Below are 23,921 nucleotides of genomic sequence, written 5' to 3' on the forward strand. Positions count from 1 at the left end.
GGGCAGCCTGTTCCAGTGCTCCGTCACCCTCAGAGGGAAGAAGTTCTTCCTCATGTTCAGATGGAACTTCCTGTGCCTCAGTTTGTGCCCATTCTCCCTTGTCCTGTCACTGGGCACCACTGAAAAGAGTTTGGCCCCATCCTCCTGACACCCACCCTGCAGATATTTGTAAGCATTTCTAAGGTCCCCTCGCAGCCTTCTCTTCTCCAGGCTGAACAAGCCCAGCTCCCTCAGCCTCTCCTCATAGGGGAGATGCTCCAGTCTCCTCATCATCCTCGTAGCCCTCCACTGGACTCTCTCCAGTAGCTCCTCATCTTTCTTGAAGTGGGGAGCCCAGAACTGGACACAGGACTCCAGATGGGGCCTCACTAGGGCAGAGCAGAGGGGGAGGAGAACCTCCCTCGACCTGCTGGCCATTCTCCTCCTAATGCACCCCAGAATGCCATTGGCCTTCTTGGCAACCAGGGCACGCTGCTGGCTCATGGTCAACCTGTCATCCCCCAGGACACCCAAGTCCCTCTCCACAGAGCTGCTCTCCAGCAGGTCCGCCCCAGCCTGTACTGGTGCCTGGGGTTGTTCCTCCCCAGGTGCAGGACCCTGCATTTGCCCTTGTTGAATTTCATCATTTTAATGCTCGCCTTCCCCAGAAGGTCTGCTTGGTGCTTTTATCACCTCAGTGCTCCCGATTTCGAGGCAGGAGCTGGACTCTTGTGTCCATCACGGTGGACAGAAAGCTGGACATGGGTCCGAGGAGATGGGAACACACTTCAGCACTTTTCCTTCTCTTGTCGGCCTGCTGGTCCCTTGTCACTTGCCATCCCCTGGCACTGGGAAAGGACTGATCGAGCAGGGGGTGAGACAAGCCTGGAGATGCTTGAGAAGTTCAACCTGGGCAATCTGCTGTAGAGCGGAGTCGGGAATGGCCGGCTGGATGGGGCCTCTCATCCCCACCCGGTAAGGTCAGTGCGTTGTTGTTGGTCGTCCCAGTAACCCAACTTCGCCTTCCTCCCGCCCTCCCCTGCTTCCTGCCAAGCTCATTGATGGAAAATGTTAATTAACGTCATTCCCAAGGCTGAACTGGGACCTTGCACCAGTTGCTGCCTCCTTCTTTGCCAGGTCCGTGCTAAAGAAGGCTGTGCCCTGCAAACCCCCTCGTCTCCATCCCGCTCCCCGTGCGTGTCAGGGCCCGTTGGGCCATTTAAGGCTTTGTGGGTCGTTAGCAGCACCTTGAATTTCACCCAAAGCTGCCTTGGCAGCCAAGGAGGAGTCCCGGCCGCGGGGGCTGCCAGCCGGGCACTGTCCCAGCACCGGGCACTGCTGTCGGTCTCCTCTGGGCAGGCTGCGGAGGGAACCCCAGAGCGGGGAGACCTGGAAGAGGACAACATCAGCTGGATGGTGGCATCCTCGTCAGCACTCGATGGAACTGGGTGGGGGGTTCTCCCCAGGGCTTTTTAAGCGTGCGGTGGGTTTTCTGTTGTCTCTGTTGGAAGGGACCAGAGGCTTTTTTCTCTTTTTATGGTCCAACCTGCGGGCTGGCGGGGGTCCCGTGGGTATAATTAGCCACCCCGACAGGTGGAAGGGATCGGATGGCCCCCAGCGCGAGGTCGTGCCCGCCACCCCGCAGCCCCGCTCGGCTTCACCCCGGCTGACACGCGGCGAGCAGCAAAACCGCCTTACGGCAACCCAGCCCCAGCATGTTTGCTCTGGCACGCGGGGCAAGAGCAGAAGAGCTGCTGTAAATAAACAGAAGGGGCTTTTCCAGCCGCCGAGCCCGGCGGGGAGGCGATCCCAGCCTCACCATCCCAGCCCTGAAACAGTGGTGATGGACGGGGCGTTACGGAAGAAGGGCCGAGCGCTGGGAGCAGCATGGAAAAGCCATTAGAAACCCGAGCTGGAGACACAACCCTGGGATTAGTCGCACATGGTTTGTTTGCTTTATTAAGTATCTTTCTGCTGTGGAGCCAATAAACGTGGTCTGGGACAATGATTGATTTGGAGGTTGGTGCTGGGGAGAGCGCTGGGGAGATGGCGCATCCCAATCCCGGCACCCAGCCAGGACCATGGCACCATCCCCCAGCAGGGATTTGTAACTGGTCCCTTGGGTGCCCCGCTGGGAAGAAACAGCCGTGTTTCTTGGTTTTTCCCCAAAAGAGTATCATTCCTTGATGTAACAGCATCACCACGGCTGCAAAAGTGACGTGTCTACATGGCTTTTTGAGGCCAGGGCTCTTTTTGCTGCTCTTCCCCATCCAAAGTCCGTTTAGTGCTGGAAACCGCTATGTGGGATCTCACATCCTTGGGCAGACGCTCTGAAGAGCTGCCACCCTGCTGGTAATTAGCAGTAATCAGCTTCAGGCAGGTTTGTAATTAAAAGGAGGCTTTCAGGGTGTCAACCATCATCTCATGGATGGAGTCTCGGAGGCGATGGTGGACTAGAAACCTTCCAGCAGGCAGCAGATTTGGTGTACCATCAGGCCAACTTGCCATCACGTGAGATCGATGCCGTTGAACTGGAGGTGGCCCCAGCTATAAGGAAGATTTGGGGATTATTTTGTGTTGGTGCAAGTCAGAAAGGTGATCGCACAGCTTAAGAGTCCATCCCTCGCTATTTTGCTGCCCAATATTGTATGAAACATGAAATCCTGAGGTTTTGCTCTTGCTTTCCTTGGGACCCACTTGTCCCAGCAAAGTGGGCTCAGCAGCTCTGCCCATCCTTCACCACGGGAGCCATGCCATTTCTGGGCAGGCATCATCATCCATCGCTGCCCATCCAAATAAAGAACCGCTTCAAGCAAAGCATGTGGGGAAAAGAGGAATGAGAAGATAAACCATATGGGTTTGCAGGTCTTGTCCATGTAGATTGTCTTAGCTGGCCCCGTGCTGTCTTGGCAGCTCTGCATCGCCTGGCAGCCCCTGCGTTCATCCCAGCCTTCAATCTCTAATGGGCCATGCCTTTATTTTTCCTCTCACCTAATTTTGTTTCACTTCTTTTTAAAGCAATTATGAGGTTGGAGGGTTTGCTTGTCTATTTGCTAATATTTTGGGAAAAATTACTGCCCTCGAAAGCTGTCGTGTCGCTGCCTTTTCCAAGCATTTATTCGTGGTCCGGGCCGTATCCCATCTGCAGGTGGAGGTGTCCAGACCAGCACAAGTTGGGGGAAAGGTAGGGAAAAAGTGAAAGCTGTTCTCCCAGACCTCTGCTTGATTCAAACATATGTTTTCTTGGTGGTTTGTAAGAGGACGACTGCTTAAACACAACTTTCTGCTCCGGAGGAGAGATCTTCCCATACCTGCTCTTGAATGACAAACCCAAAATAAGCATCAATGTTCCTACCAGCTTGGGACAGGCAGAAGCCGGCCTTGCCTGCACGGCTGGGATGCTCTAGTCTCTCGTGATGCTTTTCCAGTGTTGGTCCGTGAGTGTAAGAGAGCAAACCATCTGCTGGGCTGCTTCCAAAGCAGCATGGCCAGCAAGTTGAGGGAGGGGAGCCTGCCCATCTGCTCTGATCTGGTGAGATCCCCCCAGGAGTCCTGCGTCCAGCTCTGGAGCCCTCAGCACAGGACAGACCTGGAGCTGTTGGAGCGGGGCTAGAAGAGGCCCCAGCAATGATATGAGGGCTGGAACCCCTCTGCTGGGAGGAAAGGCTGAGAGAGCTAGGGCTCTTCAGCCTGGAGAAGGTCCAGAGACCTTCTTGTGGCCTTGAAATATATAATGAAGGCTTAGAAGAAAGATGGGGACAGACTTTTTACCAGAGCATGCAGTGGCAGGACAAGGGGCAGCGTTTTTAAACTGAAAGTGGGTAGCTTTAGATTGGACATAAGGAAGAAACTGTTTACCATAATGGTGCTGAGATGCTGGCCCAGGTTGCCCAGAGAGGTGGGAGATGCCCCATCCCTGGAAACATTCAAGATCAGGTTGGACACGGCTCTGAGCAACCTGGTCTAGTGGGAGATGTTCCTGCCCATGGCAGAGGAGTTGGACTAGATGATCTTCAAAGGTCCCTTCCAACCCAAAGCATTCTGTGATTCCATGTCTCTATGAAACACAAGGATTTGGAGCAATGGCAGAGCCTGGGCCCTCTGTAGAGATGACTCTACTTTCAGGTTGCCCGTTGGCTTGCAGACTTATTTGCCATTAAAACTCCTTCAAATAGAGGGGAAAAGTCATAGAAACTATGTTTTTATATGAATTTTTAGTAGGAAAGCAGTGCTGTCACTGTGCCATCCCCCAGATCGAGCCGGTGTCCATCTGAATCCCCGGCCCTCCTGCTGCTCAACGCCATCCCCAACCTCCAGCAGACGAGCTCCTTACTCCGCTGCTGACTTCAGTGATCGGCCTCGGGCATCAGAGCTGCCGAACCCTTCTGCCCTTTTGAGGAGAGAGCTCAGCAGGGTGGCTGCTTTATCCCAAAGGTCAGCATGGGGAGCTGCTCCCGTGCCCCCGAAGTGAAGTTACGTTAAAAGGGCAGGAGCTCACCTACATCCCGCATCGTCAGCAAGAGGCATTTTTATAAACAGACAAGAGGGATCACGCTGAAACCCTCACTGTGTTCCTCTTCCTGTGGATTTGTCCTGTTTTCCCCAAACCCATGCAATATTTGAGCATCTGTGCTGTCCTGTAGCAAGGGGTTTTGCAGCGTGGGCCTCCAAGTGTTGAAGGACCCATGCAAGAGAAAAGCAGGCTGCATCTTTGTTCGTGGAGAAGGTGAAGAATGGGATGGATCTTGGTGTTGTGAACCTTTCATTGTGCCGTGTGTGTTGGGTTGGGTTGTGTCTTGCCATGGGTGTCGCCGTGTGGTGCCTGTCGCCCTGCGAGAGTCAAGGTGGGCTCATTGGGTGGGGTGGAGGCAGCATCCTGGGTGGTAGTGGGTTCCCCTGGACATTGTGGGGCTGAGCAGAGCTCCAGGACCTACTCACACCCTCCATCATTTGGAATACACTGGGACGAGCTCCCTAGGTTGCTGGGTGTGGCTGTCACGGTGTTGGGAACACTTGACACTTAGGGAGAAGCTTTGCTTTTTCCCTTCTCCTGGCCAACATTTCCAGCCACCCAGATAGAAATCACACCTGAAGGCTTCTCCTCTGCCGTGCCTGCATCTCTTCCTGCCTTTCCCGGTGCCAAAAAGTGCCATTTCCCAGCAGAAAACCTTCTCCAGAAGAAGCTGTGGAGCACTGCGGATGTCTCCCTCCCACTGGCACAGCTGGTGACTGGGGACGGCTGTCAGTGTTGCTCCTGGGAGCTGCTAAAATTCCAGGCTGGGAGTGCAGAAGCACTTTTAGGGGTGAACATCTTGATGCCGTTGTTTTGCCAGGGCTGCGTTAAGCCTCCCTGGACAGGAGAGCGTTGGCCGAGCTCATTCCCAAGCCCCAAGCATCACGGGTTGAGCTCCAGCCTTGGTCGGTAGAGTGGTCCAGCAACAATCCCAAAATAAGTCCTGAAAAGAACATGCTTCATTCCTGCTCTTCCCTGCTCCTCCTCAAGTCCCAAGCATGTCTGGGACAAGAAAACCCCATGTCCTCTCTGAAAGCAGCTTCTCCAGCCCAGCTAACCTCTTTGGGACCTCCCAGCATCACCACCTTGGGGGTAGATCACTGCTGTTAAGACTTTGGTGACTTGAGTCCGTAAAATCAGGCACTTGGAAGGATGTAGGTGAGTGTGTAGCATCTCCCAGAGGAGAGTGTTATTTTTTATTAGTATTTTACCGTGGAATAGCATGATACGGAGAAGGAAGCACCAACACATCCCGCTCTTCCTTTAGCAATGTGTTGGTGCCACCTGAAGGAGCCCAGCTCAGAACCTGTGCTCCCTGCAGGTCTCACGCTGCCTTTCCCAACGTTGCTCTCTTTTTCCCTCGCAGTGCAAGAAGAAGCACACGCTGGTTTGCCCCGACTTTGCCAAGAAAGGCGTCTGTCCCAGCGGTGCCCGGTGCAAGCTGCTGCACCCGCAGAAGAAGCGCCACCCGAGAGAGGCAGAAGATGGGGACCGCAGCGACCGCCCCGCCAAGTGGAGACGAGTTCAGGAGGAGACGGGCAGGTGGGAAAGAGCAGAAGAAACTCTTTGCTGCTCTTAAACACTTTTCTTCCCAGCCTGCTCTGGGTGTTTTCTCTTTCAGGCGTGTATCCATCTGTGGGCTGGTTTATTTTAAGATGTTGATGATGTGGGTCACAGTGATGACTTCTTGATAAAGCCACCATGGACAGTAGGGTTGGGCAGGATCCGTGCTCAAGGGACAGGTCTCCAGGCAGAGCAGATGGAAAGAGATGATAGCTTGCATCTTGCTACCCAGTGTGTGTCGCTGGAGTGTGGGTGTCTTTGCCCTTAGAAATGTGCCGCCGAGGGTTTTGGCACCTCCAGGTATCTCTGAGGCTTTTGTAGACCTTCCTCATGGGAAATGGAGGAGCTCTGATGGAGACTCCACCACCAAAAGTGGGTACAGTGTATCCATAGCTCTGTGGGAAACTGGAAACCAGCATCTCTCTTCTTCAAATCCACGGCGGAGAGCTGAGCCCTTGGCGTGGCATGGAGGGGCTCACCATCAGGACTGCATTCACTGCCTGAAGAAGCGGAGATGGAGATGGACATGGAGATACCATAGGCTTTGTAAAGCCTTTTGATGCTGAGCTGGTTTCTTGGTTAATCTTTGGAAGCTCTCTGAGCTACCTCTGATGCTTTTGGGTGCTGGGATGGAGCCTGCAGGCTGAGGGACATGTTGTTCCTTATCCCCACAGGGAGACAGATTTTTCATGAGCTTGGCACATCCTTGCCTTCCTCTATCCTCACCCCCAAGCCCTGCCTGCAGAATGACGACATCCCAGCATAATTAAAATTAAAAAGCCAAGATTTAAAAATCCTGGTTAGTGGGAGGAGAAAATACCAACTTGGATGCTCCGTTACTCTTTGGCTCTTTGTGGTGGGACATGAAGGTGAAGGTGGGATGGAAACGGGGAGGACCTGGGAGCTGTGCCAGTCTGGTCCGTGGTCTTGCTTGGTCCTGGGCCTCATCCTGATCCTGCCTTGTAAGGTAGCAGAGGGGGACAAGTGCTCAGTGGGCTCTCTGAACTTATCCCGAATGACAGAAGAACCTTGGAATGACACCGGGCTCACGTCACCGGTGCAAACGAGGTGTAAAATAGCTCCTCGCTCTTTTTAGGTAAGGAGGCATGAGCAGAGGTCTGGGTGGTGGGGAGGCACCCTCCTCCCATCCCGGGGCCGGCTCCTGGCATCCTCCGCTGGGAAAGGAGCGCGCCCGAGCTTGAAGGCAGCTCGGGAGGGGTTTTTTTTTTGCTTTATTGGCACCGTCATCGGAGGTATCAAACGAGCTGAAGGGTAACGTTAGCTGGGCTCGGAGGGGGACGGCAGGGCTGGGGCCGAGCCAAGCCCAGCGGGGTTTCTCCAAGCCATCCCTGCTCCCCACACCTTCCATTTGCCCTCTCCTTCACTCGCTCTGCCCAGCCGGCACCCGAAGGGGAGCCCAGCACCTCCATGAGCATCTGAGAGCTGCAGGGGAGAGCGGGGCAGGGAATCCAGCTGCGGAGTGAGAAACTCCGGCTGAATCCGAGCTGGCTCCCGGGAGCCTGGAGATACGGGGCAGCCGGGGATCGAGCCCAGGGAGCCTCTGTGTGCAGCTCCAGTGGTTCAACCCAGCCTCTCCCATTGCACGTGATGTTGCCCAGAAGGATCGTTTTATTTTTTGCTTATTATTTTTCTTCCCCTGTAGGAACGATCCGACTCAGCTCCACGATGATGGGGAAATGCCCGGACCCTCCAGCGCGGAGCAAGAGGTGAAGTTTTGGAAGGAGACGGACGCCTCGGCAACCAACTGGCTGCAAAAGCTGCCGTCCTTCATCTCCCTCCAGTCCTCGGCATCCCCCGGTGACCAGAGCTGCAAAGTGGAGATGGACGAGGACGAGTCGGAGGACGAGCCAGGTAGGAAACACTTGCTCTGCTTTTCCTCACGCGTGCTCTGAGCTGCTCCGATTCACCGAGCGGGAGAGTTATTCCCCCACTGCTCTCTGTGGGTTTTGGTGGGACTGGTGTTCCTTGTGAGTCAATAAACCAGTTACACTGGGAGCTCAAACTGGGATAGCAACTGGGTTTTGCACCTCTGGTCAAGCAGGGGCATGAGCCCCTGGCTCTGCTTCCGAAACCAAGCGGTAGGATTTTGTCCCCATCTTTTATCATCAGCTCCTTCTTGCTTATCTTACAAATTATCTGATGGTGAATCCAGTCTCGTTCGTGTGATGGACCTGCAGCGTTCCCAGTAGGAAGGTGTTTCAGAGGGACGCAGGGATGCTGTGTCTCATCGCTGGACATGCAGAAGGATCACTGGACCCCGTCAGGACCATCCATCAGGACATGGTTTAGCAGGCGTGGTGGTGTTGGGTTGATGGTTGGACTTGGTGATCTTAGAGGTCTTTTCCAACCTTAATGATTCTACAATTCTATGATTCTGTGATCTCTGGACCATCCCTGAATCTGTGGACCATCCATCTCACGTGTTTCCCGATGTGAAATAGCTTCGAAGCTTTGAAATAAAAACAAAACAGAATTTCCAATGGCTATGGAAATCAGTAACATTTTTGGAAACTGCAGTGTTAGGATGAGCAAAATTTCTTACGAACTCCGACACAGGAGAGCTTCTGCCTCGACATTTTTTTCATTTTTCAAAAAGTTCAGGGAAATGTTTGAACTGTTTGAAACTGGAAGGACTGTGGGGAAAAAAAAAGCAGGGGAAGATTGTTGAAGTGATGAGATGAAACAAGTCTGGTTCTCTGCCAAGCGGCTCGTGGTGGAGGTGAGCTGCATTTCTGCTTCTCCAATGTTTTCCTTGTTTCCTCCTCTCCTAATTCAGCTGCTACACTGGAAAATCCGTTAATCACCTCTGTGGGAAGAGATGGGACTTCGGGGCACTCTGGGGATGCGTCTGCAGCAGAGGTGGTGAAGATGGTGAGGCAGAACTTTTGGCCAGATGATGCTTCACGCTTGCCTTTTCGTCTCCTTCTCTGGAGATATTCAAGACCCGCCTGGACGCGGTCCTGTGCAGCCTGCTCTGGGTGACCCTGCTTCGGCAGGAGGGTTGGACTGGGTGACCCACAGAGGTCCCTTCCAACCCTGAACATTCTGTGATTCTGTGATCTCCAGTCCTTTGCTGGAGGGATGCACAGCGGCTGCATCTCTTGAGCACTGTCACAGAAAGGGAGACAGCGCCTGACTCAAAAATCAAAATATTTTGTGGCGGTGATGATGAAATCCCCACTGCCAGCTCGGCTGGCACAAGGTGTGACTCGGTAGGAACCGAAGGGCTGGAGCATCCCTCCCTGTCTTCAATCCTGTGTCTCCTCCAACTGAGCGTGCAGCCGGAGCCGGAGAAGGAATGAATTATGGGGCCAAGCTCTTTTCAGTGGTGCCCAGTGACAGGACAAGGGACAATGGGCACAAACTGAGGCACAGGAAGTTCCGTCTGAACATGAGGAAGAACTTCTTCCCTCTGAGGGTGACGGAGCCCTGGCCCAGGCTGCCCAGGGAGGTTGTGGAGTCTCCTTCTCTGGAGATATTCAAGACCCACCTGGACAAGGTCTTGTGCAGCCTGCTGTAGGTGACCCTGCTTCGGCAGGGGGTTGGACTGGGTGACCCACAGAGGTCCCTTCCAACCCCTACTGTTCTGTGATTCTGTGATTCTGTGAATTCAGCACCGAAAGCCAGGCTGGGATGTTTGCCCGGTCATCCGTAAGCGGGCACTGAGGGTCTGCAAGGCTTTGCCTGGCTCGACCACAAAGCGCTTTGAGCCAGGGAGGGTTGAGATGCCTCAGCGCTGTCGGGAAGAAAATTCCCGGGATTAACAACATGTTCCTGAAGTCACAGGCGAGCGCGTGCGCTGTCGAACTGCGGCGCGGTGGAGAAGGTGAGGGACCGTTCCGGCTGGGCAAGCTCCTCTCCGCGACGCGGGGTGAAGCGCTCGGCTTCCCTTTCCAGGGATTTCTTCCTCCCCCCTGTGCACCTCCCTCCTTCCCTCTCCTTGGCCCTGGTTCAACTCCCTTTTGATCTCGGCAGCGGGGCCGGGGAAGCGTTCCCAAAGCGGCTTAATCGGGTTTTTATATCTCTGCGATGAAGACGGAGCAATTAATCCACGGACAGGAAAGCTGTCGAAACAGCCTGGATTGCGCTCGGCAGCCCGGAGTAGCTCGGTCGAGAGGGCAGAGGCATCGTCCTGGCAGTGAGGGCATCCTGCTCCTCTTAACTCCAGTTTGCCTATTCAGGGAAGGATGATTTCCAGACGTTTTGAGTGGGAGGATGAGTAGAAGGAGCTGGTTCGGTCCAGGGATGTCGGGAGGAAGGCTACGGGGAGCTGATGGGTGTGAGGTCGGGGTGCGCATCCCTCCGTGCTTCTTTGCCTTTGCCCAGGGAGCACGTGGTGACTGGAAAGCGGATGCTGGAGGATCCATAGGAATGGAAAACTGGGCAGGAATTGCAGATGGCTGTAAAATCGTCTGATGAGGAAGCAGTTTCCGTGCCAAAGGGATGCAGCAGTCGCACGCGCGGTGAATCACAGAATCCCAGAACCACAGAATCACACAGAATCACAGAATAGTAGGGGTTGGAAGGGACCTCTGTGGGTCATCTAGTCCAACCCCCTGCCGAAGCAGGGTCACCTACAGCAGGCTGCACAGGACCTTGTCCAGGCGGGTCTTGAGTATCTCCAGAGAAGGAGACTCCACAACCTCCCTGGGCAGCCTGTTCCAGGGCTCCATCACCCTCAGAGGGAAGAAGTTCTTCCTCATGTTCAGACGGAACTTCCTGTGCCTCAGTTTGTGCCCATTGCCCCTTGTCCTGTCACTGGGCACCACTGAAAAGAGCTTGGCCCCATCCTCCTGACACCCACCCTTCAGATATTTGTAAGCATTTATAATGGTTGGGGTTGGAAGGGACCTCTGTGGGTCATCTAGTCCAACCCTCGCACCGAAGCAGGGTCACCTACAGCAGGCCACAGAGGACCTTGTCCAGGCGGGTCTTGAATAGCTCCAGAGAAGGAGACTCCACCACCTCCCAGGGCTCCGTCACCCTCAGAGGGAATCCAGGGGTGTGAACGCTGTTCGGTGCTTGGGTTCACCCGGGCTCGGCGCTGGGCTGTGCTCGCTAATTAAAGTCTCATCTCAACACACAAACAAAGGGGATCGGGGGCACAGCAGCAGCTGAGGACCCCCATAACTTAACAGAAGAAAAGTAACCCCGACCGCTAACGAGCCATCATCCCAAGAGGGCGCAGAATGAGGCTGTGGATGCCGCGGAAGGACCGAACGCTTCACGGTGGCCAGATCACCAGGACTGGTGCTTATGAGCTTGAGGTGCTGTTCTGAGCTGAGCTGGTGGTCAGGATGAGTCCTTGCGTAGCTCTAGGTAGTAGCTGGTGTCTGCGGTGGCGTTTGGGGGTCTGCGCCTTCCCCACCGCAGGCTTTGTACGAAAGATAATATTCGGTTTCTGCTTGTGAAGCCTGAAGGTGACACGCAAATTGGCGGGGTAGTAAATAAGGAGGAGGACAGGTTATTATTATGGAGTGAGCTGAATTGCTTGGTTAAACGGTCACAATTTGAGAAAATTCCCTTTTAATACTGGTAAATGCAGGAGGAACGAAGAAAAACGCCATCTCCGTGTGCAGGAGGGATGGAGCCGGGGGTTTGGAGATGACCTTTAAGGACCAATGTGGGCAACAGCATCAGGCTGCGGGGTCTCAGTGGGGGTCTGCAGCCTCTGACCTTGGGACTGCGAAGGAGTGGTGTGGTCTGCATGCGTGATGTTGAGCCCGCTGCTGTCCTTCCTTGGCCAGGGTTCCCAAGCTGCAAGAGGAGCCTTCTAATCTGGGCTCGGAGGAGTAGTTTGAGGGTGCTGGTGCTTTCCGAGCATCCTCCGAAAAGCCCATCCAGCTAAGAAGGGTAGGCTTGGTGGCATCCCATCCTTCACCTCCTTGTGTTCTCCATCCGTGAGGGCAGAGCCGGAGGGAACACGGGCTCCCCCACCCCTCCGACACCCATTTCCAGGTAATGGGCTTTTCCATATTTCACCTTCCAGTTAAATAGCCTGCGCTGGAGCCTAACTGGCCTCCCCGCGCTAATTGTAAGCAAGCGCACCAATGCAAACCATTCCAATCGAGTGCTAATTTAATTAGAAAGCACCCATTTTAGTTAATTTGTTCGAGAAGATCACTGAAAACTCCTGGAGAGAACAGATGTTCCCCTCTCCCCCGATGAACATTCAGGGGTTTGTAAATGGCTCCACTCAGCCTTGTTTAGGAGAGAAAAGAGGATTTTATAGCTGCAAACGACCCTTTCTGTAAACATTTTACAGCTCTCTGCACGTTTGAGTGACGATAAACCCCTAGCAACTCGGCGGGCTGCAAATTTGCGACCATACGGCCATCATTTTATTGTCATATTTCACGGTCGTAACGTTAATGGAAGATGCTCGCTACAGTCTTTTTTAACGGCTCCGCTGAGCACGCTCAAACGCTTTGGCTTTGGAGGAATTCGTGGAGGTGCAGCTCTTCTGCGTTTGTTTACAGCTTTCACTTCTGGAGGAATAACTTTGGAAATGCAAATCTCCCTCCTCAGCTGCCGGGCTGGACCCGCGCTTGGGAGCTGCCTCCAACAGGGCGCGAGGCTGCGGGGACGGGCAAACCCTTGGTGCCGGATACTGGTCTGACCATCCCCAGCTCCTGGAATTTAAGAGAAAGCGGGTGCTGCCAGCCCTCCCCGTGGATGCCACCAGTCCCTCTCGGCTGTGCCGAGGGTCCCGTGGAGTCTCCACCACTGCAGCGTCCCCTTTAACGCTGCTTCTGCCACCAACTTTTTGATCCAAAATTTGCTTCGGCAGCCTGATGAGGCAACCAACCCTTTTAATTCGTGTGAGCCAGCAGCAGAAGATGCCCTGGAGCCTTCCAGAGAGCATCTGGGTGGTAGGGGATGGAGGATGAAGACACAACGGGATTCTCCTGGGATAACAGGAGCCAGCGTCTACTGCCAGCTTTGACCCCAGTGGGACTTAGTGGAGTTTGGTCCTCTTTGTAGGGTTGTGGAAGAAATGATTTTGTGGATAAAATACAGGGAACAGGTTTCTCTGCGTGGTCACAAGCATCTCCTTGTATGTCCCATGCTCCAACCCTGACGATCTTGGTGGCTGCCATTGAACTTGCTCCGGTATGTCCGTGTCCTTCTGTACTGGGGAGCCTGCAGAGCTCCAGGTGTGGTCTTGCAAGTGTTGGATATTTTCACAGTGCCACCAAATTAGCCCGATCCTGAAAAGCGCTGCTAACGAAGCGTTTAGTGCAGACCTCAGTGCTGAACTCGGACTTCTTCATGATAAATCCGAAGCTTTTTGTTTAACCAGGGGAACAATTTTTTATGTAGTTTTCTTAATATTGATCCATTATCCCTTGCACATCTCCACGGAGGGTCCGGCTCCAACTTCAACCACCTTCAAATAATTGAAGACAGAGATTATTTGAGCACAGCTGAAGGTAGTTGAAGACAGCAATTCCTCATTAGTCTTCTCCAGACAGAAACGCCCCAGTTCTGTGGCTTACATCCTAGTTACCTTCAGGAGACATCTGAGCCACCTTGGACTTACCTGAGGATCTTGATTCCTGGCTGGTGGGGAGCAGAGGTCTAAGGCCTTCCTGGTGGGGGTTGTTGCCTCTTTTTGGAAAAGACCTTGGCCATGATGAAGTTATGGGCCAGTGGCTGCACCTGCAGCTGGTCCGCCTCCATGGCCTCTTCTTTAGGCGGGACCATCTCCATGACTTCTTCTTCGGGTGGGGCCACCTCCATGGCCTGTGAATCTCCCACAACGTGGCTGAGGGAAGCTGTTCTGTCCCACGCAGTCTTCCTAGTCTTTCTTCTCCTTTATATATTCCTCCTCCAGCTTTCCTCCATTGACTTCTCATTGCCAGCACCTCCTTTCTGAGCAGGGTCGTGGTGGGTCTGCCCCGCTGCTGGTGGAGGTGTTACGGCCAGCTGTTGTCAGGCCTGTCTTGGAGAGATGGTCACTGGAAAGGACCTCTTTTCCCCAGAGTCTGGCTGAGGTTCTGCAGAAGGTCTTTCCTGGGCCTCCCAACTTTTGAGGAACCTGCTTGAAGGTCTTGGTGCATCACCTAAATGTTAGCAATAACTCCTTGACTCTTTGCTGTTCACCTGCCTGCTCTGTGCCTCCTGGATGCTCACGGCAGCAAGAAGCTCAGCAAGCTGTGGAGCCAGATCAGTGGACGATCTAATAAGGGTTGGGGGATGGTGGACAGTGAGGTGGCTCGTGACATCTCAGGGCTGCTGTGATGTGGTTGCCTACCAGGTTGGAAGAGCGAGAGGGGCAATGCTGCTTAGCCTTGGGTTATTCTTTCACTTGCAGAGAGCCAGGTGGCTCCACAGGGCTGCTCCTGGTCCCTTTGTGGGTCATTGGGCCAGATCAGACTGGTGGGAGAAAGCTGAAGATCATCTGAGATCTTCGGTCAAGGTAGTTTTAGCCTCTGCAGGCAAGAACAGCAACTGAAGTCTTCATGCAGGAACAGGGGTTTCAGCAGAATAGTGGTGTTTGACCTCTGTGTGCCTCAGTTTCCCCGTTTTTCCTAATTAGTAAGAGCTCTGGAGCTTTATTAGTGGTTTGGAGGTGGCTTGGGGAACTGCAGGGTGGAAGCAGCTGAGAGGGCTTGGGGAGAGCTGAGGATGGGTTTCAGGCCTGAGAGGAGCAGATAAACCATCTCCTTTGTGTTTTGGGGACAGCTGTGTGGTCCCCATTCAGGCGTCTGGCTGTAAGGACGCTGCATCCATGTACTGACACCAAGGCTGTTGCGTGCCACGTGCCATCTGCTCACTGACGTGGCGCAGGTGTTGCAACGGAGCAAGCTGGTGCCCCTGGGCCCTCCGTGCCATCAGGGTTTGCCGGGTGAAATTTAGAGGCTAGAACATTTGGCCAGTCCCCAAAGAGACCATCTGACTTGAATGGTTTTGTGAGTCCTGGGTAATACTCTGCTCTGCCCTCGTGAGGCCCCATCTGCAGTTCTGTGTCCAGTTCTGGGCTCCCCAGTTCAAGAAAGATGAAGAGCTACTGGAGAGAGTCCAGCGGAGGGCTACAAGGATGGTGAGGGGACTGGAGCATCTCCCCTACGAGGAGAGGCTGAGGGAGCTGGGCTTGTTCAGCCTGGAGAAAAGAAGGCTGCAAGGGGGCCTAATAAATGCTTCTAAATATCTGCAGGGTGGGTGTCAGGAGGATGGGGCCAAGCTCTTTTCAGTGGTGCCCAGTGACAGGACAAGGGGCAATGGGCACAAACTGAAGCAGAGGAAGTTCCATCTGAACATGAGGAAGAACTTCTTCCCTCTGAGGGTGACGGAGCCCTGGCCCAGGCTGCCCAGGGAGGTTGTGGAGTCTCTTTCTCTGGAGATATTCAAGACCCGCCTGGACAAGGTCCTGTGCAGCCTGCTGTAAGTGACTCTGTTTCGGCAGGAGGGTTGGACTAGATGACCCACAGAGGTCTCTTCCAACCCCCACCGTTCTGTGATTCTGTGTGATTCTGTGATAGAGGTCTACTAGAGCAGATGCCACGAAGGCTTCTGCCATGATCGCTTCTCCCTGTCCACAGATTTCTCTGTGGGCCCCTTGTCCTGCTCCAGTGGCCAGTCAGCTCAGGAGCCCTGTGGAAGGACCTTTTCGTCAGTGCCCATGGAGATGCCACCAGTGTGTATGGGATGACCATGCTGTAGTCATATTCTTTCTTCTGCAGCCCTGGGCCATTTTCAGGTCCAAGTCTAGCCCTTAGGATCATAGAGTGGAGGGGACCTGGGGACATCATCGAGTCCGGCCTCCTACTTAAACCTGTCCAGCCTCAACAGTAAGGTCCAGCTCATCATGTCTCTGCTGGTGACAGCTGGGAAGTCAAGGACACATGGTCGAGGATGTGTCCCTTGGCAGAACCTCTTAGGAAGCAGATAGGAGATGGCAGAAGCAGGTGGAAGCACTTCGATGGTCGTGGTGAGAGCTCACGGGAGGTACAGAACTTCCTAGATCCTCAGGAAATGACACCAAGGGGACAAGGACAAGCTAAGGAGAGGAGGGACAGGAGGACACCAAGCCCTGAAGTCTGCAGGGAAAGGAAAAGGGAGTTAGGAGTATTCTTGATGTACCTTGTTGTCCTGAAATCATCCTTTCCGTCACTGCCTTCTCTTGAGGTCTTCTGCTTTTGCAGGATAATTTAGCAGGAGCAGGAAATCTCCGTCTTACTTCCTGATGGTATCCGTGGACCCTCCTCATAGAACAGAATCATAGAATCATGGAATCATTCAGGTTGGAAAAGACCTCTAAGATCATTGAGTCCAACCAAACATCCTGGTTCATCAGCCAAGAGGGCTCCAGGGCAGCGTGGACCTTGGTGGTACCTTCCTGGCTCTTCTCCTGGCACTTGGCAGATCTTGTTTGTCCTGGAGAGGGTGATCCACGCACCTGGCAGGTGGTGATGGGATGCTCCCATGGACGCCCTGGTCTTGCTGTGTTATCCTGCTGCTGGTGGATGCTTCCCTCGCCAGCTCCCCGGCCGACGCACGCTCCGTCGGGCATGCGGAGAGAGTTTAATTAGAGAGCATCAAAACTCTTTCATAACTGAATTAACAAACCTCTCATAGAATTGCTTTTTCTAATGCAAAAATCTGTCGAGCTGCAGGTAGCAGGCTGCACCTATCCTTCGAGCAGGACAACGCGTATCAGGCTAATTGGCTTCCCGTTAACGGGCCGGATCTGCTTGGGTCGTTAGCAAATGCATCTTCTCCTCCTGAGTCAGCAGGTCCCTATGGGTTTTGGAGCTGTTTGGTGGGGGTCCCTGCAGTGGGAGAGGTCTAGGTTGCTTTCATCCACCCCGGATACTGGTTTCAGACATCTTCTTGGTCATGGGTGCCTCCTTCCCAGCCCGGAGAGGACAGATGGGCTGGTGCTCAGGCTAGTGGACCTCCCCAGGGGACACTCCCTGGTGGACCTTGCCTATCCTTGTATCTGGGAGCCTTTGCCTCCATCCCTCCATCCTTCCATCTCCATCCCCTACTAAAGCCCTGATCCCGCTGCAGGACACCATCAGGCTTGGGGTACCGTCAGGCTTTGGGGCGCTGCAGATAACACGGGAGATGTTGAAGGCTGGAGAGGGATCTCCTCGTGTCTTGGTGGCTCAGAGAAGGCCCAAAAGTCAGAAACTTCACTGCTGTTTAATTTTCATATTGCAAAGTGGCCAATTTAGTTGAAACTTCCAGTAAACCCGGTAAGTGCTGTGGCTTTTTCTAATTGGGCTCTTGCTCTGAATCGGAATCGTAGTTTCTTAGCCCACAAAAGGCTGTTGAAAATGCTCTGATTTACTTTCTGCCTTGACCAAGCCGCCTGCACGTTTCCAATCCTCTTCCCTTATCGATTTGCCGGCGACTTTCAGACCTGCCAAGTCTCAGTCCTTTGCCAGGACTGAAATCTGCTGCATCCATATTAATTTTTTACCTGCTTTTTTGGGTCTCGTCCTCCGATGTTGGAGGGTTTGGAGACCAGGGCTTTTAGACTTTGCTCAGGATTTCAGAAGACCTCTCTCCTTCAGATCATTGCCACTGAGCAGCCCTGTTGTTCACCCCCCAAGCTGTTTAGTGACCTGAAAACTGGAGATAGAAGAGCCCTCCGAAATGGTGAAATCCCATCTTCTTCGGGATAAGCTTCAGCTCACCAGTAAAGGACAGATCTGGTGTTCACCATAAGTCCTCATAGTCAAGTCACCAGGTACCACCAGACCACAAGCACCTCTGCCATGCTCTTAACCCAACGAAGCCCGTCTCCCACAGCTGCAGCTCGTGGCTGGTTTTCTGGTTGCTTTTTTCGTCCAAAAAGAAGGAATTAAGGAGAATAGACATGGAAAGCATGTCCCAGCACAGATGTCCTGCTCTGCAAGCATGGCAGGAGTTGTTCACTGCCTTCCCCTCTGCCCTAGTGAGGCCCCATCTGGAGTGCTGTGTCCAGTTCTGGGCTCCCCACTTCAAGAAAGATGAGGAGCTACTGGAGAGAGTCCAGCAGAGGGCTATGAGGATGATGAGGGGACTGGAGCATCTGTCCTATGAGGAAAGGCTGAGGGAGCTGGGCTTGTTCAGCCTGGAGAAGAGAAGGCTGAGAGGGAATCTTATAAATAAATATCTGCAGGGTGGGTGTGAGGAGGATGGGGCCAAGCTCTTTTCAGTGGTGCCCAGCGACAGGAGAAGGGGCAACGGGCACAAACTGAAGCAGAGGAAGTTCCGTCTGAACATGAGGAAGAACTTCTTCCCTCTGAGGGTGACGAAGCCCTGGCCCAGGCTGCCCAGGGAGGTTGTGGAGTCTCCTTCTCTGGAGATATTCAAGACCCGCCTGGACAAGGTCCTGTGCAGCCTGCTGTAAGTGACCCTGCTTGGGCAGAGGGGTTGGACTGGATGACCCACAGAGGTCCCTTCCAACCCCGACCATTCCGTGATTCTGTGAGCAATGGTGGGACATCTCCCCCAGCACGTCCCTGCTTCAAACATCCCACTCAGGAGGCAAGAAAACATCTGAGCATTTTTCCTTCTGAGCAAAGCTTCTCCTGACGTCCCAGCTTTGAAGTTTCCCGCACCTGAGGGGCAGAAGGTCTGGGTGGTGAGGTTCTGGTGCGGGATGTCTCACCGGATGGATTTAGTGCAGGAGTAAGCCAAGGAGATCCAGTCCCCCCAGCTGCTTTTTCCATATGAGAAATCATTTGTGGGAAATTCTGGGGCTTAGCCTTGTGCTGCTGGCCTTTCCATCCCACCTTTTGTTCTTGGGCTTTATTGAAGAATAATAATAATTTTAATTAATTAAAAAGAGGCATCACCCAACCGAAGTTTCTCCAGGAGCTGACTCAGCCGAGCGCTTTTGCTGTGAAAGGAAAAGCCATTTCCAAGGCAGATTCAGCCTCCGGGCTCCCCTGAAGCGGCAGGGAAGGGGTTAAGGGATATTTTTCCTTTAGGAATGGGGGAAAAAAAGTGTGTGTGGAGTTTGGGGGGTTCCTCCTCATCCAAGAATCTGTCAGGGAGATGCCGGGACGCATCTTGGTTCTCTGAGCCATCGGGTAGAAACTTTTGCTGTATTAAAAGCATTGGCTGGCTGGCCGTTGAAACTCCTGCTAATTGCAGTCACCTCGTTAGCTTGCTTTTCTTTGAGAAATGGGATGATTTTTTTTTTATTTTGGGGCCGTTTCACACAGGGTCAGCTCTCGGGGAGGAGCGCGGCAGCCCTGCGCAAAGCCGCTCCCCAGAGCCCGTCTGGATGCAGGGGAGGATAAAAACCCCCGGCAGCATCGGGAGAGCGATGGAGACCAAACAGCCCATCAGGCTGGAAGTTGATCAGGAAGGGAAAATATCAATATAAGCGGCTTTCCCTCCGGCAAAGCTTTTTATGGCCTCATGGAGGAGTTGGGAAAGCGGCAAGCCAGCCGCCTTCCCCTGCATCCCCCTGGCTTTGGGGCTTGGGCGTCTTCCACCCGTGTTGTCGTGGGGCATCTCCAGCTGCCTCCCACCCTCGCAGCTCGGGGAGAAAAGCCATTTTTAAACCCTCAGCGGTCCGGAGCGGTCGGCCTGGAGGGGATTTGGGGCCAAGGACCAGACCCACCTCCTTTTATCCCTCATCCGAGGGGATTCCCCACCTTGAAATCCCTTTCAATCCCCCCTGTATCAGCATCGGGATGAAACGATTTTTGTTTTAACTTTCCCGTCGTGTGCAGCTGGAGCCACTCGGCTCGGCGGCGTCTGGGGGAAGGCCAGGTTTTATTGAAAAATATAATGGTGCCACCTGAAGCGTGATTTACTGCACTGTCCACTCCTCGGACTTGATAATATATTTCTATTAGATTTCCTTCTTTTCCCTTCCTTCTCCTCGCGGAGAGTGGCAAGTTTCTCCATCTGCCTGACACCTTCTTAGGCTTAGGCAAAATAAATGTTGATTTTCATCAGGAGGGAGAGTGCTGGAAGTCCTAATTCTCCAGCGAGGCTGACAAGCTCAGCAAAAGCCGCCCGGCTTGCGACGGGAGAGCTCGTGATCCAAGCCCGGTTCTTCTCTTTGGAAGCAGTTCAATCATCGTAATGAAAAAGGAGTTTCTTAGCCCGGCTTTCGCTAACTAGAAATTATATACCTGGTTCCTGGAAGATGGATTAGGCGGCTGCCGAAATGCAGAGAAGAAAGCCGGGGAGGGGGGGGAGATGTGGAGAGAGCGAAGGCGCCGCGAGATGCGACCCAAGATTGATCACGCCATTTGCAGGATCTCCCATGCACAAAAAGCGGAAAATATATTTTCGTTTGCCAGGGTGGGTTATGTGACACCCCCGTTTTATCCAGGTTCCCCCCCCTCCCCGGCTTTCACGGTGGGGTGTTTCGGGATGCGGCGTTCGCCCAGCTCCGGCTGCTCCCCATCGGGTGAAGCATCCACTGCTCCATCCTTTCCAGGAGCAGCATCTCCCTCCATCCAAGATGGGAAACTGAACCATTTTAGTCCTTTCACAACCCGTTTTGGTTTTATTTCATTTTTTCCCTCCTCGATTTTTTGAGGAATACATTTGAAATCGGGCGTGGATGCTCTGAAAGCATCTCGGCTCCGTGCAACCCCGTACCGAAGTCGGGAAGCTAATTACGATCAGTTTAAAAATCACCTCTTTTTTTTTTCTCCCCCCAAAAAGAAATCTGTATTTCTGCTTCTGTAATTATATTTCCTTTGAATTACAAAGTGTGGGTTTTGTGCTGCTGCGTGGGTATTAGCTAATGAAGTTTCCTGGGGGAAAACTGAGCCGTTTCCATCGGTCTTGTTGGACTGGGGCCGCGGTTGCTGGTGGGGCAGGAATGAGGAGATGCTGATTTCGACCCTTTGGGGTTGATGGGCACCAGCTCTGCCGGACCCTAAGTATAGATTTGGAAATCGCAGGCTGGAAAACCCATCTGGCTCGATGTAAAAAGGGGCACTTGGAGGTCAGCTGGAAAATCAGGAGGTGGTCAGAGGCCGAGCGGGGTGCGATGGGGGTCTGCTCGGTGTTGCCGTTCCCCAGAGCCGAATTTGGCTGCGTCGCTGGTGACTAATAGCCGAGTCCGTCATGGCTGCCGTGCAGCCTTCTGATGTATGGGTGTTATATTAAGGGTGGAAAGGTGCTAAATGAGCCCTCTTTGTTTTACATAAATTAGCTCAAAAGCTATGTATCACTGCCACGGCGGCTTAGACTCCGAGCAAGTTTGTTTACCCAAGTTTAAAAGGAAAGAAGAACCCTTGGTGGCTCTCCGCTGTCCGATGCTGCTTGCGATCCTCGCCCCTCATGCCTCCCTTGCCCCAAAACCTTCTCCTTTGGGTTTTCAAGGCTGCTCGAAGGTCCCCGTGGTCCCACCTCCACGTTGGGTATCATGCTTGGGAAGTGGGATGCTGGGTTTTTGCAGAAACACGGGCAAGTTGTGTGCTGCTCATGCAGAACATCTGCATCTGGGTGGGGTTTGGGCTGGATTCCCTCCAGCTCCCGCATGGCCTTCTCCGCCTCCTGTAATTCCAAGTGAGTGGGGACTTTTCACACTAAAACTCTTTGCTCAACAAGCTGTGGGTCCGTTTTTCTGGGAAACCTCCTCCTTTTCCCATCTGCATTCATCTCAGTGTCTTCTCCTCAGCGAAGTGGCCACCATGCTCCTGGCCACCCCTCGGTCTGGCAGGGAGAACCCTGTAACCACCCCTCCACACCCTTCAGGGAGGAAAAATAGGAGAAACTCCACGGAAAGGCACATCCAGTGTTGTGGTTGAAACGGAGGAGGACTTCACACCGTCCACCTTGGTCCAAGGGATGTGCCTGGATGTGTCCTACAAAGAGTTCACCTCCCAGAGGCACTTCATGGGGTTTTGGCTTTAGACGAGCATCTGGGACCCTCTTTGGAGGTGGCACAGTGCTCCAGCAAGCAGAAGTCATCCCCTGGAGCATCCTGGGGGAACACTGGGGGTGGTTGCAAACTGAAAAAACCTTTTGCCCCGAATATCTTTGTGTCCTTTGGTGTGGCCAAGCCGCTGAAAAGCATCATCCAGGCCCTGGGACCTGGGACCCTAGGACCTGGCCAAAGTCTGCTTGATGGCAGCAACCGCTCAGGAGCCCTGCCCATCGTGCTGGGCTTGCCCGGGTTGAATCCCCAAACCCCATCGCATTGGAGCCCATGGCTTTCCAGGCAGCAGCGATTTATCCCAGGCTTTTTATCATGGTGCAGTGAAATCCCACCAGCTCCGCATCCACGAATCCTCCACTTTGGTCCTCGTTTATCCCTCTGCTGCCTTGTAATCACCAATTAGCAGGTTGGCTCCCTGTCCCAGGTCACTCCATGGTCCCTGAGACAGCAGAGCTGTCTCCAAACCTTTCACCAGCGTGGCCAGAGCGCCGGGCGTGAGTTAACCTCATCATCTGCTGTGGAGCAGGTCGTGATGCTCAGCAGGGATGTGTATTTGGGGAACCAGCCAGCTCCACCTTGGCCATGGCCAAGGGGGACATCGGCTCTGGGCTCACGGGGAGACATTTCCCCAGCCCGAAAGGACCAACTCTGCACCAAAAGACTCGGGAAAGAGCCACAGGGCAGCAGGACCACACTGAGCTCCATGCTGGGGACACAAGGCCAAATGTCAGGTCCTGTACTACAGTCACAACAACCCCATGCAATGCTACAGGCTTGGGGAGGAGTGGCTGGAAAGATGCCCAGCAGAAAAGGATCTTGGGATTTTGGTTGACAGGCGGCTGACCATGAGCCAGCAGTGTGCCCAGGTGGCCAAGAAGGCCAACGGCATCCTGGCTTGGATCAGGAATGGGGTGGCCAGCAGGAGTAGGGAGGTGACCATGCCCCTGTGCTCGGCACTGGTGAGGCCGCACCTCAAGTGCTGTGTTCAAGTTTTGGGCCCCTCACTCCAAGAAGGACATTGAGGGGCTGGAGAGTGTCCAGAGCAGGGCAATGAAGCTGGTGAGGGGTCTGGAGAACAAGTCTGATGAGGAGCAGCTGAGGGAGCTGGGGCTGTTAGACTGGAGAAGAGGAGGCTGAGGAGAGACCTTCTCGCTCTCTACGACTACCTGACAGGAGGGTGTAGTGAGGTGGGGGTTGGTCTCTACTCCCAAGTAACCAGCGATAGGATGAGAGGCAACAGCCTCAAACTGCATCAGGGGAGGTTTAGATTGGATGTTAGGAAAAATTTCTTTACTGAGAGAGTGGTCAGGCGTTGGACCAGGCTGCCCAGGGCAGTGGTGGAGTCCCCATCCCTGGAGGCGTTCAAAAAACCTGTGGATGTGGCACTTGGGGACATGGTTTAGTAGGTATGGTGGTGTTGGGGTGACGGTTGGACTTGATGACCTTAGAGGTCTTTTCCAACCTCTGACTCTATGATTCCACGGGGTGGCTGGCAGGGCGGTGGCAGAGCCGCAACCGTCGCTGCGGGCTTCAGGATGGGAGGCGTGGGATGCAATTCGATGGAGTCGTTTATTTTTCTCTGCTAATTATTCCATGTCATTGGTGATACCTTGCCCTCGGGGGCAGCTTTTTCTCCCTTTCCCCACCGTCGAAGCACGAAGCAACGAGGCTGCGGGAGCAGGAAAGGAGCTTGAGATGCTCCCGCGCCCGCATCCCGAGGGATTTCCGCGACAACCCACACCAACCCCGATGACTTTCTCCTCTTTTTTTTTTCTTCCCTTTCCCCTCCCAGGCAGCACCAAGTGGAAGAGGACTTTGCCACCGGCATCCTCGCGGGACTCCGAAAACGCCCGTCTTGAGGAGGGTGGCAGAGGTGAGGCTGGTGGGTGCTGTCGGGGTCGGGTGCTGCCGGGGCAGAGGACCACCCGCATCCCCGGCGCCCGTGCCCATCTCCGGTGCGTTAACCCGCCGCGACCAGGCAAGGAGAAG

General features: G+C 53.9%; 1 protein-coding gene across 1 annotated transcript in view; it reads left to right on the top strand.

Annotated features, from left to right (window-relative positions):
• ZC3H3 (zinc finger CCCH-type containing 3) overlaps positions 1-23,921 on the top strand; it is a 74,909-nt gene that overhangs the window by 48,838 nt on the left and 2,150 nt on the right. Inside the window, exons 10-12 of the mRNA XM_075417221.1 lie at positions 5,859-6,034; positions 7,719-7,927; positions 23,725-23,805. Coding sequence (XP_075273336.1) covers positions 5,859-6,034; positions 7,719-7,927; positions 23,725-23,805 — 466 coding nt within the window. The remainder of the gene's footprint in view (positions 1-5,858; positions 6,035-7,718; positions 7,928-23,724; positions 23,806-23,921) is intronic.

This window comes from Opisthocomus hoazin, chromosome 3 (assembly GCF_030867145.1).
Source record: "Opisthocomus hoazin isolate bOpiHoa1 chromosome 3, bOpiHoa1.hap1, whole genome shotgun sequence".
NCBI lineage: Eukaryota > Metazoa > Chordata > Aves > Opisthocomiformes > Opisthocomidae > Opisthocomus > Opisthocomus hoazin.